Source organism: Lissotriton vulgaris, chromosome 3_1 (assembly GCF_964263255.1).
Source record: "Lissotriton vulgaris chromosome 3_1, aLisVul1.2, whole genome shotgun sequence".
NCBI lineage: Eukaryota > Metazoa > Chordata > Amphibia > Caudata > Salamandridae > Lissotriton > Lissotriton vulgaris.
In genome coordinates this window covers 892010864-892029650 of record NC_141689.1, presented here as the reverse complement: position 1 = coordinate 892029650, position 18787 = coordinate 892010864, and the positions used below count along the sequence as shown (strand labels likewise).

General features: G+C 51.9%; 1 protein-coding gene across 4 annotated transcripts in view; it reads left to right on the top strand.

Moving 5' to 3' along the window:
• The window catches only part of SMARCA2 (SWI/SNF related BAF chromatin remodeling complex subunit ATPase 2), a 1892118-nt gene that overhangs the window by 881280 nt on the left and 992051 nt on the right, over positions 1–18787 (top strand). For all 4 annotated transcript variants that reach the window (XM_086961220.1, XM_086961218.1, XM_086961217.1 and 1 more), the window contains exon 22: positions 3477–3563. In XM_086961220.1, the coding sequence (XP_086817346.1) occupies positions 3477–3563 (87 nt within the window). The remainder of the gene's footprint in view (positions 1–3476; positions 3564–18787) is intronic.

The following is an 18787-nucleotide window of genomic DNA, read 5'->3' as shown; positions in this document are numbered from 1 at the left end:
TCACGGACTTCGTAAGTCTTGCTCCAAGTCGAGGGCGCAGATCCATTCCCGATCTCCGGGCCGATCCAGCAACAGGTTGTCTTTACGGTCAATTTCTTTTGCAAGTCAAAGAGGAAAGACAAAAGACGAAACAGGACTGGACCTCAACCCACCCAGCTACTCTCTTTCTGAAGAGAAATCGCTAGGGTGTCAAGTCACTCATTCTAATGGATACTTCTAACCAGAGTTCACACTTTCATAATATCCACAGAACGGATCCGAAAGATGTTTCGGCATAGCACCTGCGTGCTGGGAGGTGCTGTTAGCTTGCTCTGCCTCGATTCTGATCTGCCCCAAAAGTGATGACTAGAGCCTGCATAGCTGTACCACCCCGGCACGCTGATTTCTTTCTTTTCCCCGCCTTTATGCGCATATGAGTTGGCAAGCCGTTTTCTTCATGGAAAAGCTTTTACGGTGTGCAAGAGAACTTGTAGGGATTGTAGTAAACAAATGTCTGTGACTGATCGCTTGAAGTGTGCATCTGGTATCTAAGGTTAGGCCACGATTCTAAGTCATTCGGGAACTGTGCATTGATGAGTCTGGAACCATGTAGCCAAGTTTACTACACCGATCTTCACTTGCAACTGCAAAAAGACTGCTCCTGCTTGAAGTCAAGAACACATACCTAATCTCACTCTCGAGAGGTCCTGCAACAGGGCTTCATCACACTTGAAATCCTTTGGGAAGTTCAAGTAAAAAAGAAAAACACAAGAAGTTCAAGCAGGCTTCGTCCCAGCCTTGCCACTTTTCTGGTGACAGGCCTCAAGTGCGTCAAGGGGGGTGTGTGTGTGTGTGTGTGTGTACTCACTCACTCACTCACTCACTCACTCACTCACTCACTCACTCACTCACTCACTCACTCACTCACTCACTCTCTCACTCTCTCACTCTCTCTCTCTCTCTCTCTCTCTCACTCTCTCTCTCTCTCTCACACACTCACACATCATTGCATATAAATTCGTTGAACATATGTATTTGACAGAAAGTACAATTAGTTCAGTGTTTTCTGTTCTTAATTTACATTAAGTGGTGAGTATTTAAATTTGGAATTAGATTGTGGAAACATCTAAATCACTTAGAGGTATCTAACTTTGAATAATTACCTCAGAACGATTGTTTATGTAATCTATATTCACTCTAGTCCATGTGGGTTGTCCTTGATGTTTATTTCACGGTGTCCCACGCCCCGCCTTTGGTCCTTCTACTGCATCCTTCACAATGGTAATTAGAAGGGTGCTGAAGTCCTAGATGTATGACTGCCTTTAATTGATATGAAGACTAATATCCTCAAACAGGTCCTGCAGTCATGACATCTTGTCATCTTCAGAACACCTCTTGCCATTTAATGAAGCCCTTACCGATACCCTCATGGGCACTTGGGCAAAACCTTGTACATGCCCATTATTAGCTAGACAAGTGGTACATTGTCCGAGACCAGCTCCTGGTGACACTGCCATTGTCATGCAGCACCCTACACTAGAGTGCCTGGTGGTACAGGCTCCCTTCAGCACAGTTAACCCAGTTCTTTCCCTACTACCTAGCTGGATAGGGAGTCAAAGAGAATGAAGGCGTTTGTAAGAGAATTTTTTCCTTCACCAGCCTGGCCCTTAGGTCCGTCAGCAGCAGGTGCTATCTTGGACCCTACTTCCATACATTATACGATTCTATGGCCAAACTTATACTGGCAAACCCAGAAGAAGTCAGAGCCAGTTTGGCATAGACCATCTAAGATCACCAGGATACCACCAAGTATAGCATCTGATCAGAACTGAGCATGATAGACTGCTGGGGCAGATTGGTCTGTACTAGTGTGGCGCTCTGTTTTACGTGTGGATGAGATCTGGTTCAAGTGTCACTCATGGATATGCCTTTTGGCAGATCTTGCTTCTTTAGCAAGAAGGCTAACTCCTCCCTTGAGCGCTTTAAAGAAACTACAGCACCTGTGTACTCCCTTGTTGTTCGACACCCACAAGGCTGTATCCACTACAATTTTGCCACTTTCAAGGCATCTCTAGGGTCTTCACCTTCAGGCAAGTTCAAGACCTACCACCCCAATCACAATTACCCAAGTACTTTCAGGGACGGGGAAGGAAACCTAACAGGCAACACAGTCCAGCATGGGCATACTACTTCCCATGCCCCAGCCCATTAAGTAGCAGCTGCTTTAGTTTACCCCTTTGCGACCAACAACCACTCTGTGGGAGATAGAATCGCTAATTTTCTCCATGGCTGTTCAGCAGTTATATATAACTGGTGGGTCCTTCGTATAGTTGAAAAGTGCTGCTCCCTCCCATTCCTTTCTCGCTACCTATTTCACCTATAGCAGAGAGGCTTTTGATGGACCATTTGTCTATTTTGCAACAGGAAGTCCATGTTATTTTGGAGAAAAAAGCCATAAAGAGGGGCCCTGTACATGCATGCTCTGTAGTGGGATCTGAAGCCTCAGTAGACCAATCATCAATGAAACCTTGTGGATTCTTTCTGGGTTTGGGGAGATTGCATAACATGTGCAGTGGTGGCTGCTCAACTGCAGTTGGACATAAGGTAGACCCCTCTTCCAAGCCCACCCTTAGCTGACTGTGTTGACAGACGTGTACTACTGGGCAGGGAAGTTCATTTCAGTGAGGTGAACATCAGAAAACTCTTTTCTTTGGGTGAGGCCCGCCTTCACATCAAGTAGCTGGCCGTTTACATTTTGTTGAAAGCCTTCCTGCCGTCCATCAATGATAGGCTAGTTCACATCCTCATGGACAACCTAATCAAACATAATGGGGTAGTAACAATGGAAGATACTCAGCTCTTCCGTAAAGAGAAATCCTCTTTATCAGATAGCTTGGAAAATACTCAAGACGTAGTTTGTATTGAAAAGGAAAATATTTAGTAGTCGTTTATTAATATATCAGAGTAAAACCTACTATATTGAAAGCTTTTGCTTGGCTGAATTAATATATTTATACTAAAATTGAAAATTGTGTGTTCGGGAAGAAAATGTGTGTATTTTCAGAACTCAAGATGTTTGGAGCCAAATGGTTGAATTTGCAAACTACTTTTAAAGTAGAGCAATAAATTGTGGAGTTGAGGAGACTTACTATTATTATTACCTTGGTGCCATGAGCATTGCAGCCTTACCTGTTATGTATTACCTATGTAAAGAGATTCCAAATTGACCAAGACTTTAAGTTTCTGCGTGCAACCCTGCCTGATGCAGTAAGGTGATCACTACCGGTACCATTGCATAGTGTGGCAGCTAATATAATGTAGTCTGATGTGGCTACTATTACAAGGGTAATAATATTCATAGCTGGGTATGATTTTCATTTTACAGAAGTAGCTCATGTTCCGGAAAAAAAATGGAGACCCAGGATTAAAATAATGAATTGCTTTGTATTCAGCTGTAGATATGCCTGAGTAAGCTTGCATCTATAATTGTTTTTCAGGGCAAAGGTGGAGCGAAGACTCTGATGAACACGATCATGCAACTGAGAAAAATATGCAACCACCCGTACATATTTCAGCATATTGAGGTAAGTGTGCTCCTGAGTTCTTGCAATTGCTAAATACAGTCCAAGTGATAACCAAATTACAGACATCATAGAAGGTTTATAACAACATTTTATAAAATCTAAATTCACCATAGCGTTACAATGTAAATCAATCCACCCTTGACTAAATACAATGGAAAACAACTTTAATTGGTTAATGTCTTATGTGCAAAGTTATCTTACTCACTGATAACAATTTTAGTGTTTGCCAACTTTACTCAAATTAACATCCATTGGCAAAGCCAATAGATTTGATTTTGTGTAGTGCATGCATATATACATCCACTATCCATGCACACTATCTGAAAGAAACACGTTAGTGTTAGATTCCTTACCTTAGAATATCCCCAGGCGTCAGTCTGGATCCGGAAACTTTTGCGTAGCAGTACCCTTGCGCGTCGGTAGGCGTCGTCTGCAGGCGTCCCCTGCGGCTCCGCGTCCGTCGTCGGCGTCGTGCGCCGTGATGACGTCGCTGGAGTATATAGACGCCGCCTCCGCGCGCTGACGTCAGTTCTTTGTTCTTCTTTTTTCCGCGCCAGTGGACGCAGATCTGAAGAGCGGTACCCGGTCTTTTGACCAAGTTATTACAAGTTATATCTATCTTTTGTGCCTGGTAGGATGCCCGGTTTCAAAAATTGTGACGGTTGTGACCGCACGATGTCGGTCACGGACCATCACCGACTCTGTCTCCGGTGCCTGGGCCCCGACCACGACGTCGACTCCTGCGTCGATTGCCGGGCTCTGACTAACAAAGCTAGGCGGGAGCGGTCCCGCAAGCTACTCGAGCTCCGGGTGTCGGCCCCACGTCGAGAACGGTCTCGGTCCGGCCGGAGGTCGAGGGAGCGTTCGAGGGAGCGGTCGCGGAGCCGCGCCGGGCGCTCCGGAAGTCGACATCACTCGTCGAGTTCATCAGGTAAGAAACACAAGAAGTCGGGGCGTCGTCATCGTACCCCCGACTCCCCCCGACGCTCGCGCGATGCGGCCGGGGGTCCGGGTGACCCCAACCCCGCGGCTCCGCAAGAGTCGCCGGCGCGGCCTGCCCCATACCCTCAGGTCCCTGGGCAAGGTGCGACGCCTGAGGAGATAGAGGCGTTCCTCGTGGCCATGAGGGCCCTGTCTCCTCCGGCGGGTTCCACGGCGCCTACGGGCCCAGTGAACCCGTCCGGGGGCCCTAGCGGTTCAGCTGACCCTGCCTCGACGCCGTCGGATGCTCCGACACCGGCGCCGCCGACTGCGCCGATCCCGGCGCCGCTAGGGCCTTCGGGGTCGACGCCGGATGGACGTCCATCCACTCCGGCGCCAATTCCATCGGGGTTGCCCCCGACGCCGCCCCCGCGCGACGCCGGTTCCTCTGTGCCGGCTTCGGGCGGCACCAGGGCTCCGGCGCCGGCTCCGGGCGGCGTCGTCCCCATACCCTTACCGAATCCGGACGCGGAGTCGGACCGGCGTCGCTCGACGCCGGGCTCGACGCCGATGGGGCCTGTCGACCCCGTGGAGCCGGTCTACATGGTTGACACCGAATATGGTGATGATGTGGAGTACAGTGAGGGCTGGGAGGGGTCTGAGGACCCTCTGTCACGTGAGTGCCAGTATGACATGGACTGGACAGGTGATTTGGGGGACGCCAGTGGTCTGGATGACTCTCCTAACCCTGGTTTTGTCTCTCCTCCTTCCGTGGCATCGGAGGAGGGAGCTGCTTATTCAGTGGTGTTGATGAGGGCTGCCAAGGCCTTACACCTTGAGCTCCCCATCGCGGCCGTGAGGCCTAACATCCTCACTGAGGTCTTCAAACCGCGGTCATGCCCACAGGAGCCACTGCTGCCGTTTAACGAAGCCTTGTCAGACGTTCTGTTGGGCACGTGGTCCAGGCCCTCTTCAGGTTCGCCTGTTGATCGGAACGTGGCCAGACGCCACCGTCCTTGTCCGGACGACCCCAAGTTCCTGTCCACCCACCCCACCCCTGAGAGTCTGGTGATCCAGGCCTCTACCTCCCAGTCCGCATTCCCATCGGCCCCGCCCGACTGGGAATCCAAGAGGTATGACCAGTATGGCAAGAAGGTCTTCTCGTCCCTGAGTTTAGGACTGCGGTCTTGCAACACCGCTTGCCTTTTTGGGCCGCTACACCCACTCTGTGTGGGATACGGTCGCGGAACTGCTGCCAGAATGCCCCATGGAGGTGCGGGCAAAACTTGGCAAAGCTGTAGCTGAGGGCCGAGATGCAGCTAGATATTCTATTCGATGTGGTCTTGATACGACCGACTCGCTAGGCAGAGCGATGTCCACGACGGTGGCGATTCGTCGCCACGCCTGGTTGAGATCCGCCATCTTTTCGGCAGATGTCCAGAATACTTTGATGGACATGCCGTTCGATGGCTGTCACCTGTTTGGTGACAAGGCGGACCACGCGCTGGAACGCTTTAAGGACTCCAGGGTCACGGCAAAGTCCTTGGGTCTCTCGACCCAGCGCCAGCAAACGGGTTCGTTTCGCTCCTTTCGTGGCCACGGAAGGGGCGTCCCCACACGTGCTGCCAGCCACGCACCGCAGCAATCATTTCAACGCGGTGGCGGCCGTGGAAACCGCCGTGGAGGCGGTCGGGGTCAACGGCGGGGTCAGGCCACATCTCCCCCCGCAGCATCTGCCTCAAAATCCTCCTAGTCCATGCTTTCAGGCCCACGTGACGCCAGTGGGTGGCAGGGTTCGCCATCACCACGCCCGCTGGCGCACGATCACATCGGACAGGTGGGTGCTGCAAATCGTCCGAAGGGGCTACTCCCTCCCCTTCGAGACCACTCCTCCAGCCATGCCACCGCAGAACCACCGTGTGTCGGGGGACCACTTGCAACTTCTGCAGGAGGAAGTTACGGCCCTCTTGGCCAAGGGGGCCATCGAGCGCGTTCCTGGGCCAGAAGTAGGACGTGGTTGCTATTCCCACTACTTTCTGGTACCCAAGAAGGACAAAGGGGGCCTACGTCCTATCTTGGATCTAAGGAACGTCAACGGCTTCCTCCGGAAGGAGAAGTTCAAGATGTTGACTTTGGCTCAGGTCTTGGCTGCCCTAGACCCGCAAGACTGGATGGTAGCGTTGGACTTGCAGGATGCGTATTTTCACATCCCCGTCCTGCCGGCCCACCGGCGTTACCTGCGGTTCACGGTAGGCCAGGAGCACTTTCAGTTTATCGTGCTCCCCTTCGGCCTTACCAGCGCCCCACGGGTGTTCACAAAGGTGTTGGCGGTGGTCGCAGCCCATCTGCGCAGGTTAGGGGTTTCAGTCTTCCCCTACCTAGACGACTGGTTGTTGAAGGCGGGCTCGCCCCAGACAGTCGTCCACCACCTCCAGATGACGGCAGACCTCTTGCACGGCCTGGGGTTCTCCATCAATGTGCCGAAATCACACCTGTGTCCCTCTCAAAAGCTCCTTTTCATCGGAGCGGTTCTGGACTCAGTTTCGGGTTTATCCTCCGGAACGGCGGATCCGGGATATTCAGGCGTTGATTCCCATCTTTCAGCCGCTATCCCGGGTTTCGGTCGGGTTGACGCTGCGGCTGCTGGGGGTGATGGCTTCCTGCATCCTTCTGGTGCATCACGCCCGGTGGCGGATGCGGGCTCTGCAGTGGGACCTGAAGTTTCAGTGGGCCCAGCATCAGGGCAACTTGTCCGACCACGTCTTGATCTCGGAGGGCACTGCGAGACAACTGCAGTGGTGGCTTACGGACCGCGATTGGGTCAGAGGCAGGCCCCTCTCCCTTCCCCAACCGGAGCACGTTGTCGTGACGGACGCGTCCCTCCAGGGCTGGGGAGGCCACTTGGGAGAGGCGGAGATCAGAGGCATCTGGTCTCCGGCGGAGTCCCGGCTCCATATAAACCTTGTTGGAGCTACGGGCGATTCGTTTAGCACTGAAGGCATTCCTCCCCTTTGTCAACGGGAGTGTAGTGCAGGTGTTCACGGACAACACCACCGCCATGTGGTACTGCAACAAACAAGGCGGGGTGGGGTCGTGGACCCTTTGCCAGGAGGCTCTGCGCCTCTGGCAGTGGCTGGAACGTCAGGGCGTGACTCTGACGGTTCAACACCTGGCAGGTTCTCTGAACGCCAGGGCAGACGAACTCAGCCGTCGGTGCTCGATGGATCACGAATGGCGTCTGAACTCGGACGTGGCGCAAGGCCTCTTTCAGAAATGGGGAGAGCCTTGGTTAGATCTATTCGCCACAGAAGAGAACGCGCAATGTCATCAGTTCTGCGCGTTGGAGTTTCCAAGACGGCACTCGCACGGCGACGCCTTTCGGCGCGAGTGGAGTTGCGGTCTGTTATACGCCTTTCCGCCTATACCACTTCTGCCCAGAGTGCTGAAGAAGATCAGGCGCGACCGGGCCCAAGTTATTCTTGTGGCTCCGGACTGGGCTCGAAGGTACTGGTATCCCGAGCTACTCAGCATGTCAGTCGGTCCCCCGATCCGCCTGCCCCTTCAGGAGGACCTTCTGTCGCAGCATCAGGGGACGGTCCTCCACCCGAACCTGTCCAGTCTCCACCTCCATGCTTGGAGATTGAGCGGCGGCAGTTGAGGCCATTTGACTTGCCTCCTGAAGTCTGTGATGTAATTCTGGCAGCCAGGCGTCCCTCCACAAAGTCGGTATACGCCTGTCGGTGGAACAGATTTGTGGCATGGTGCACAGCAAAGGCTGTGGATCCTCTTTCTGCCCCTCTCTCCGAGGTTCTTCTGTTTCTTCTCTCTCTTGCCCAGCAGGGCTCTGCTCTGGGCACTATCAAGGGCTACCTTTCAGCCCTTTCAGCCTTTCTCAGGCTTCCTGATCAGCCTTCTTTGTTCAAGTCCCCAATTGTAACGAGATTCTTGAAGGGCATCACACACATGTATCCACCTGTTCCGTTTGTGATGCCTCAGTGGGACTTGAACCTGGTTCTAACCTTTTTGATGTGTGCTCCCTTTGAGCCCCTTCATTCTTGCCCTCTCCGTCTTCTGACTTTAAAGACGGCTTTCCTGGTTGCCATCACCTCTGCCAGGAGAGTGAGTGAGCTCCAGGCTCTTTCTGTCCAACCTCCTTTCTTGTCCATCCATCCTGACAAGGTGGTTCTGAGGACTAGACCTTCTTTCCTGCCCAAAGTAGTTTCTGCTTTTCACATCGGGCAGTCCATCACCCTCCCTTCCTTCTTCCCGCCTCCGCATCCTTCAAAGGATGAAGAGCGGCTCCATCGTCTGGACCCAAAACGTGCGCTTTCATTTTACATGGATCGCACTCGCCAGTTCCGGGTGGATGACCAACTGTTTGTTGGCTACGTGGGTGCGAAGAAGGGACGGGCGGTACATAAACGGACCATCTCACAGTGGGTCGTTCTCTGCATCAAAGCGTGCTACTCTTTGGCTCGGAAGGAGCCTCCTGTTGGGCTGAGGGCCCATTCCACTCAGGCCACGGCGGCTACTACTGCCCTGGGCCGGGGAGTCCCCTTGCAGGACATTTGCCAAGCGGCTACGTGGGCCTCGCTGCACACCTTTGCGAGGCACTACTGCCTGGACAGTCAAGTCCGGAGGGATGGCTTCTTTGGCCGTTCTGTCCTCCAGGACTTTCTGGTGTAGGAATGTATTGGTTCGCAGACCCACCACCGGGGTTGGTATTGCTGGGGTATCTATTCTAAGGTAAGGAATCTAACACTAACGTGTTTCTTTCAGATGAACAAGTTACTTACCTTCGGTAACGATATATCTGTAAGAAACATTAGTTAGTGTTAGATTCCTTACCGAACCCACCCATCCTCCCCGTTCTGCGAACTGATACCTAGGGTTAAGGTCATCCCTTTCAGGGCCCTAGTTTCAAATGGCACCAGTGTTGGTTCTCTCATGGCTCTGCGTCTTCTGGCGCGGAAAAGCTGTGTACAAAGAACTGACGTCAGCGCGCGGAGGCGGCGTCTATATACTCCAGTGACGTCATCACGGCGCACAACGCCGACGACGGACGCGGAGCCGCAGGGGACGCCTGCAGACGACGCCTACCGACGCGCAAGGGTACTGCTACGCAAACGTTTCCGGATCCAGACTGACGCCTGGGGATATTCTAAGGTAAGGAATCTAACACTAACTAATGTTTCTTACAGATATATCGTTACCGAAGGTAAGTAACTTGTTCTTTATGAAGTGTCTATTGTATTGTAAGTACAGTTATATGCTACTTACTACCCCTGACAAGGCGTTGAAGCATATTGTGGTGTGTAGCACACTAGTCTGGAACCCAAAGTTAGTACTTAATCAAGTGATTTATTAGTTATTGTTGGTTCTTGTTATTAGCTGGGAGAATAGTTTAATAAGATAGCAATTCATCAGCTTTTCTGACTCTAGGAAAAAATAATTTCAAAGAAAGAAAAAAATTGCTAATAGGAAAAAGTAGTTCATGGATTAAAACTATATTGACTTGCAGATAGCTGATAGTTCTCAGAAAAATAAACAACAGTTCTGGCGATTAATAGCAAAAGGGGCCGGTGCCCAAAAGCCCCCAACAGCAAACCTAGTCTCTCAAAATTAATGAGGAAAGTTTTTTCTAGAGCTTTATAGGGCAAATTCGAAAGATCCCTGTCAAGTAATTCTGTGGAAATTGACGAACGACCAAGAAGAATAAGGTGGGATAAGTGCCCGACGGAAGAACAAATCCTATCATATATCAGGTGGTTTAGATAATCATAAGCAATGGGTCCAGATAGGAACCCAGTCACTGTTTTAAAAAGTAACCCCGAAGCCTGGAGTGAATTTCTGGAACCTCTATCCTGCTACATATATAAAACTGGTCAAATACCGAAATCGTGGACCGGGAGCATTGTCATCCCCCTTTTGAAGAAGGGCTCTAGACTTTCTCAGAGCTATTACAGGCAGATGCCTCTTATGGACGCAACTGGAACAAAGCGCATATCAGCATATAGTACAAAATGTTGGTGTCTGAATAGGAAGTTGACGTCCCAGGGGGTGACTGTCTTCTCCCTGTGGAATTGGAGGTAAGTTGAACCTGGTGCGACTGTCTGCCTAGTTGATCTATTGGTGTGCTGTATCTAGAGTGATAGGCTATTCATGTACACACACCCAGACACCCACCCACCCACAGAGAGAGAGAATGAATGAATGAATTTAAAATTTAGAGAGAGACAAAGACAGACACTCACCACCCACACACCCCTACCCCGCAAGTGACCCCAAGCATTAATGAATGAACAGCATTAGCTCAGCTTGGTAAATGCATCAATTACACCGAGTTGTAATGATCGCCTGTGGCCGAAGGCAGTAATGAACTCCAGTGGACTCGAGCAGTAAAATCCTTAGTGGTCCCAGAGTCTCAATGAAGAAGAGACAATATACTAACAACGCTATATCACAATTATATAGCCTGACCATGGGAGTGAACAGCCTGTCTAATATATTGCAACATAATGTAGTGGAACACAAACCAGCTCACCCCAACAGGGGGCAAGCATTATTAAATAAATAAAACAACACAGCCTGTCCTAATAGTCATCTCTAGGGTGGCACAACTACAAGTAAATACAGACCCAATGGAGTTAGGGGGGGCAGGAAATCCCAGGTACATGGTCTCCAGGAGTTCAATGAGCAGAAATTCATACCCCGGCTGACAACACACCCACAAGGAAAGCGGTCCAATTCACAATTGGCAGACAGAAACAGGTTTGGGGAGCATGGAATGTCGAGTGGAGGGGGGAGAGCAACCTGTACATAAAGGAGTAAAACAATCCCACTTCCTATTCTGATTCTGTAATGAGACCTTCGATTCTATGACCTTATGAGTATCTGAGAGGTAAAAGGAGAGAAAAGAAGTGGGTAGGAATCAGAATTCTGCCTAGATAGATTGCTTTACTGTTTCTTTTTGTAATATTGACATTGAGACATCAGTTGAGATTTGCCAAGATGCAATCTTATAAACATCCTTCTGCAATGATAGAATGTTTGTGTTCACGGTGTGTTACTACTTGGGACTTGTAGGAGTGACTTAGAGTGACCAGTAATTTATGGCTAATCTCACCAGTCTTTGCTGGGCTATTTGGTTAGTATTAAGTGGGTAGGTAAGTGATCTAGTAAACCTTATATCTAAATAGGTTGCCAGTGAGGTTATTTTCTACATTTTATGGTTGCGCGTAGAAGATGAGAAATCAGGTAGCAAATGAGTCTATGGAATCATATGATGACACAGATTACATCAAATTGAGACAGGGAGAACCATCAGAAAGAATTAAATTACTTTCCTTCTTGTGTTTAGTGGTATAGTGGGTACATCCTGGTGCTGGTGTCTGAATAGTGAGTTGAAATCCCAGTGGGTGACTGTCATCTCCCTGTGAAATTGGAGGTAAGTTGAACCTGCTGCGGCTGTCTGTCTAGTTGATCTATTGGGGGCCTGTACCTAGGGTGATAGGCTATTGAGATAGTATGTACACGCACTCACCCCACACCCCCACACCCTCCCATGGTCCAAGGCAGTAATGGACTCAGACAGTAAATTCCTCAGTGGTCCCAGAGCCTCAATGGGCCTAGTCTGCGAACAGGTGCTATTTTCAAGCACACACACAGAATGCATTTCACATCTGCTGTGAACGCAGGACGAGCCGGTTTCTATTTATTAAAATCTGTTAAGCAAGGATTAAAACTCAGTGATCTGTGTAAAATTACTTTGATCAATAAACCAGAGTGGAAAACTACCCTCTAATGTGTAAAATGCAGTAGCTTCTTTTATGGACATCATTAGTCTGTTTCCTTTTGTGGTATCTAAAATGTAGCCAACCTTTGTTTTTCAGAGCTACTCTCCTTCAGGTTACTTAACATGTGCTCCGTTATGAAAGCGGCCAAATTGTGACTGGTGGACGTGAGAGAAACAGAATCAACACTGTTCTGATGAATGAATCTAACTGTGAATTCCTCACCGTTTGAATAGCCCTATGCGCCAGCTCTGATCTTTTTTGATAGCTCTCCCTTGTCGACAGGGGGCGTTGGTATTTACATGGCTCTGGATGCGGCACAGTGTGATGTCACCGGAGCCATAACGAGCCCTCATAGGCTTTCTGTAGTTTTTCAATGTTTTCTTAATTTGGAATGCAATGTATTGGATTGTGTCACCTCCTTAGAAATAAGATATCTGAAAGAGAAATGTTAGTGATAGATTCCTTACCTTAGAATATCCCCAGGCGCCAGACTGGATCCGGAAAGTTTTGCTAGCAGTACACCTGCACGCCAGTAGGTGGCGTTGTGCGTCTCCACGTCCATCACTGGCGTCATATGCTCTGAGATGACGTGACAGAGACAATTTAGGCGCCACCCATGCTCGCTGACGTCAGTTCTTTCTTTTTCCACGCCAGTAAGCGCAGATCCGGTTAGAGCACGTACCCTAGTCACTTACTGACTATCTTTTTTGGGACTTTTTGTCTCTTGTTAGTCATCTCTGGTGCGTAGGGATGTCTGGTTTTAAGTGCTGTCGGGCCTGCTGTCGCTGTATGTTGGTGGCGGACCCCCACAACGTCTGTCTGTGCTGCCTGGAGCTCGACCACGACTCCCATCCTGTCTGGACTGTCGGGCCATGGCCCCGGAGGCCTTAAGGGAGCGCCGCCGGAAGTTGCTTGAAGTTTGGCACTCATCCCAGCGCCGCTCGCTGTCCAGGGGCCACTCTCGTGAACGCTCGCAGGGCCACCATCACTGCTCCTCAGGCTCCAAGTCTTCACCCTCAGATTCGGGTAAGAGACGACATAAAAAGAGGTCGAAGAAGCATTGCGGCTCTCCGACGTTCCCCCGTCGGTCCTCGGATGCGGACGAGGAGGACAGGGGTTCCGCCCCCGCGGCTCCTTCAGAGCCTGGGAGTCCCGCGGCCTACCCTCTTTACCTGGATCCGTCGGCGACTCCCGCATAGGTGCAAGAGTTTCTTGCTGCCATGGACCACCTGTTAAGGCCTCGAGCTCCTGCCGGTGCGCCTTTGGGCCCCGCGGTCCCTTGTCAGGATCCTGCTGGGCCGTCGACCCCACCGGCAGCTCCAGATTCGGCCCCGGCGCCGCCAGCCCCTGCTCTGCAGGATCCTGCGCCATCGGCTCCGGCGCCAAGAGGCCCTATGCTGCTGGCTCCGGCCCCAGCACCGCCCTCGGCTCTGCCTGTAGCGCCGCAGTGGATGCCGTTGGTTCCGCCTATGCCTCGGTTCCTGGACGATTTTGTACCCGCTTGGGATCCGAATTGGGACATGGTGCCGGTGCGGCCCTGGCTGGTGCCGTTTCCGACGCCATTTGTTCCTCCCCCGGTCCCTGCTCCGCCGCATACGGCAGAGGCTGAGGACGACTGGGAGGGGCCTGAGGACCCCTTTTGTAAATGTAAATGTGGGATTCTTGTAAAGCGCACTGTTACTCTACCCGAGTGTCCTGGCGCTGTAGACCGCTGGGGAACCAGTCCTGGTTTTCCCTGTGAGATGGTCCCTTTCTGGGTATCTCCAGGGGGAAACCAGGCATCCCCGGCGTCTGTGGGGGGCCATTATAGAGATGAGGCAAGCTTAATGCCCAGAGTTACGGAGTGTGTTCCCTGGTTAAGAGTAGGCACTGAGGCGAGAATTATCGAGTCCGTTGACCCTTGGTCCACGACCCTGCCGCATCGGGAATTGAACCCTGGTCCCGGGCCGTTCTCTGCTTACAGGTCTGCCGCCTCTAACCAGTGAGCCACACCTCTCCACCTTTGCTCGTCAGTGCGACTCCGAGAAGGATTGGGCGGACGACTTAGAGGTCGTCAGCGGCCTCGATGTCTTCTCTGACCTGGGGTTTGCCTCTCCCCCGTCTACTATGGAGAAAGGTGCCTTGTATACGGTGGTGCTCCGTCGGGCAGCTGAGGTCCTTAACCTTGATGTCTCTACAGTGATCCTAAAAACTAATCTCCTCACTGAAGTGCTCCAGTCAGCGTCCACTTCATCGGAGCCACTGCTGCGTTCAATGACGCCCTCATTGATGTCTTGTTGGGCACTTGGTCGCGGCCGGCCACATGGGCGCCTGTGGATAAGAACGTCACCTGGCATCATCGCCCGGCACCAGGTAATTCTGCCTTTCTGACCACTGATCTTACACCCGAGAGCCTGGTCATTCAACCTTTGACGTCCCAGAGTGCCTTTCCCACGGCGCCACCGGATAAGGTCTCAATGAAGCTGGAGCAGTTCGTCAAGCGGTTGCTCTCGTCGGCCAGCCTGAGGCTGCGTTTGTTGAACACCGCATGTCTATTGGGCCTCTATTCCCCCGCGGTGTGGTATACAGTTGCTGAGGTGTTGCCTCAGGGTCCTCAAGAGGTCCAGGCCGTGCTGTACCAGGCCGTGGCCGAGGGTAAGGACGTGACTAAATTCACCATTCGTTGTGGCTTAGATACCGCGGACTCTCTCGGTAGGGCGATTTCCACGACTGTGGCACTTTGTCGTCATACCTGGTTGAGATCTACTGGGGTCCACCCGGATGTCCAGAGCTCGCTCATGGACTTGCCCTTTGATGGCACTCGCCTGTTTGGTGATAAGGCCGACCGTGCGCTGGAGTGTTTTAAGGACTCTTGAGCTACAGCCAAGTCCTTGGGCCTTTCCACCACGCGCCCGGCCACGTCTATTCTGAGCTTCGGGGCGCACCCTACGTCTGTGGGTGGCAGGATTCAACATCACCTTCTCCATTGGCGATCGGTCACTTCCGACAGGTGGGTGCTGCAACTTGTCCATAGAGGTTACTCCCTCCCCTCCGAGTCTGCCCCCCTCACCAGGCCACCTCCGTTCCACTGCATGTCGGGGGATCACTTCGCGCTTCTCCAGCAGGAAGTCAATGACCTCTTGGTCAATGGGGCCATCAAGCGCGTTCCAGGGCCAGAAGTAGGGCGTGGTTGTTATTCCCACTACTTTCTGGTCCCCAAGAAAGACAAGGGGGCTTGCACCCCATATTGGACCACGGGAACGTCAATTGCTTCCTCCGTAAGGAGAAGTTCAGGATGTTGACTCTGGCTCAGGTCTTGACTGCCCTTGACACTGGAGACTGGATGGTAGTGTTGGACTTGCAGGACGCCTATTTTCACATCCCCGTCCTGCTGGCCCATCGGCGTTACCTGCGGTTCACGGTAGGCCAGGAGCATTTTCAGTTTGCCGTGCTCCCCTTCGGCCTTACCAGCGCCCCTCTGGTGTTCACAAAAGTGAGGGCGGTGGTTGCAGCTCATCTGCGCAGGTCAGGCGTGTCAGTCTTCCCCTACCTCGACGACAGGTTGTTGAAGGCGGGCTCGCCCCAGGCAGTCGTCGCCCACCTTCAGACTACGGCCGACCACCTGCATTTGCTGGGGTTCTCCATCAATGTGCTGAAGTCGCACCCGAGTCCCTCTCAGAAGCTCCCTTCATCGTAGCGGTTCTGGATTCAACACAGTTACGGGTTTATCCTCCCGAGCAGCGAGTCCGGAATAGTCAGGCTATGATTCTGATTTTTCAGCCTCTATCCCGGGTTTCAGTCAAGTTGAGTCTCCGGCTCTTGGGCCTGATGGCTTCCTGCATCCTGCTAGTGCAACATGCCAGATGGCATATGTGGCCTCTGCAGTGGGACCTGAAGTTCCAGTGGGCACAGCATCAGAGCAACCAGTCCGATCACATCCGGATCTCAGAGGGCACTCCACGACAATTGCAGTGGTGGCTCACGAATCGCGATTGGGTCAATGGCAGATCCCTCTCCCTTCCTCAACCGGAGCACACAGTGGTGACGGATGCGTCCCTCCTGGGAATGGGTGGCAACTTGGGAGAGGCAGTGATCAGAGGCATCTGGTCTCCGGTGATGTCCCGACTCCATATCAATCTTTTGGAGCTTCGGGCGATCCGACTTGCACTGAAGGCATTCCTTCCCTCTGTCCGGGGAAGTGTGGTGCAGGTGTTCACGGACAACACCACTGCCAAGTGGTACTACAACAAACAGGGCTGGGTGGGGTCTTGGACCTTATGTCGTGAGGCTCTGCGCCTCTGGACATGGCTGGAACATCAAGGCATTTCCTTGGTGGTTCAGCACCTGGCCGGTTCTCTGAACGTCGGGTCCGACAAACACGGTAACTGGTGCTTGATGGATCACGAATGGCGTCTGAACTCGGACGTGGCGCACGGTCTTTTTCTGCAGTGGGGAGAGCCTTGGTTAGATCTATTCGCCACCGTAGAGAGCGCTCAATGTCATCAGTTCTGCGCGTTGGAATTTCCAAGGCGGCACTCGCTAGGCGACACTTTTCGTCGCGAGTGGAGTTGCGGTCTGTTGTATGCCTTTCTGTCTATACCACTTCTGCCCAGAGTGCTGTAGAAGATTCTGCGCGACCGGGTCCAAGTCATTCTTGTGGCTCCGGATTGGGCACGAAGATACTGGTATCCCGAGCTACTCAGCATGGCGATCGATCCCCTGATCCGTTTGCCTCTTCAGGGGGATCTTATGTCGCAGCAGCAGGGGACGGTCCTCCACCCGAACCTGCCCAGCCTCCACCTCCATGCTTGGAAATTGAGCGGAGACAGTTTTCAGCTTTCGATCTTCCTCCCAAAGTCTGTGATGTCATTCTGGCAGCCAGGCTTCCCTCCACGAAAACGGTGTACGCCTGCAGGTGGAACAGATTTGTGGCATGGTGCACAGCGAAGACTGTGAATCCCCTTTCTGCCCCTCTTTCCGAGGTTCTTTTGTTCCTTCAGCCCAGCAGGTCTCTGCTCTGGGCACTATCAAGGGTTATCTTTCGGCCATCTTCACCTTTCTAAGGCTTCCAGATCAGCCTTCTCTTCTTAAGTCCTCGTTTGTTAACCGTTTTCTGAAAGGCATTACGCACACGTTTCCTCCCGTGCCGTTCATCATGCCTTAATGGGACTTAAACCTTGTCTTGGCATATCTGATGTGCGCTCCCTTCAAGCCTCTTCATAACTGTCATTTGCGTCTTCTCACTCTCAAGACTGCTTTCCTGGAAGCTATCACCTCTGCCTCCAGGCTCTTCTAAATCTCCTTTCCTTTCCGTTTATCCAGACAAGGTGGTTCTGAGGACCCGTCCTTATTTCTTGCCAAAGGTTGTCCCGCCTTTTCACATTGTGCAGACCATCACTTTGCCCACCTTCTTTCCGCATCCTTCCAAAGATGAAGAGTCTCCACCGTCTGGACCCAAAACATGCGCTCTCCTTCTACCTGAGCCGCACACAACAGTTTTGGGTGAATGACCAGCTCTTTGTTGCCTACGTGGGTGCCAAAAAAGGTCAGGCTGTGCACAAAAGGACCATCTCTTGGTGGGTCGTTCTATGCATCAAGGCCTGTTACTCGTTGGCTAAGAAGGAGCCTCCTGTTGGGCTGCGTGCCCATTCCACCAGGGCAACGGCAGCCATTACTGCCTTGGGACGCGGCGTTCCCTTGCAGGACATTTGTCAGGCAGCTACGTGGGCCTCGCTGCACACATTTACCAAGCATTACTGCCTTGACAGTCAAGTCCGGAGAGACGGCTTCTTTGGCCCTTCTGTTTTCCATGACTTTCTGGTGTAACCTTATTCGCAGACCCACCACCAGGGTTGATATTGCTGGGGTATCTATTCTAAGGTTAGGAAACTATCACTAACTTGTCTCTTTCAGATGCACAAGTTACTGCTTGTGTATCGATACATTAGTAAGTGATAGATTCCTTACTGCCCCACCCATCCTCCCCGTTCTGCGAACTGATTACTAGGGTTAAGGACATCCCTTTCAGGGCCCTAGTTTCATGGCACCAGTGGATAGTATTTTTGCATGGCTATGCGTTCCTGGCGCGGCAAGTCGTGTACAGAACTGACGTCGGTGCGCATGGGTGGCGTGTAAGTAGTCTCCGTGACATCATCTCGGCGCATACGATGCCAGCGACGGACGCGGAGCCGCACTACACCACCTACTGACGCGCAGGAATACTGCTAGCAAAACTTTCTGGATCCAGACTGACCCCTGGGGATATTCTAAGGTAAGGAATCGATCAGTAACTAATGTCTCTTACAGATATATCGTTACACAAGCAGTAACTTGTGCTTTAAACCCTGTAAGGACTTTGACGACCACATGTCTATAACGGACCCTCATGACAAGTGCCTTTGGGGTCTGGGATTGGACCAGGATGTCGAAGCCTGCAACATTTGTTAGAGAATGAATACAAAGCCCCCGAAGGTGAGAAAGTCCAATTTGTCCTGGCCAGCTCAAGGGATGAGAAAAGAGGTCGCTTTA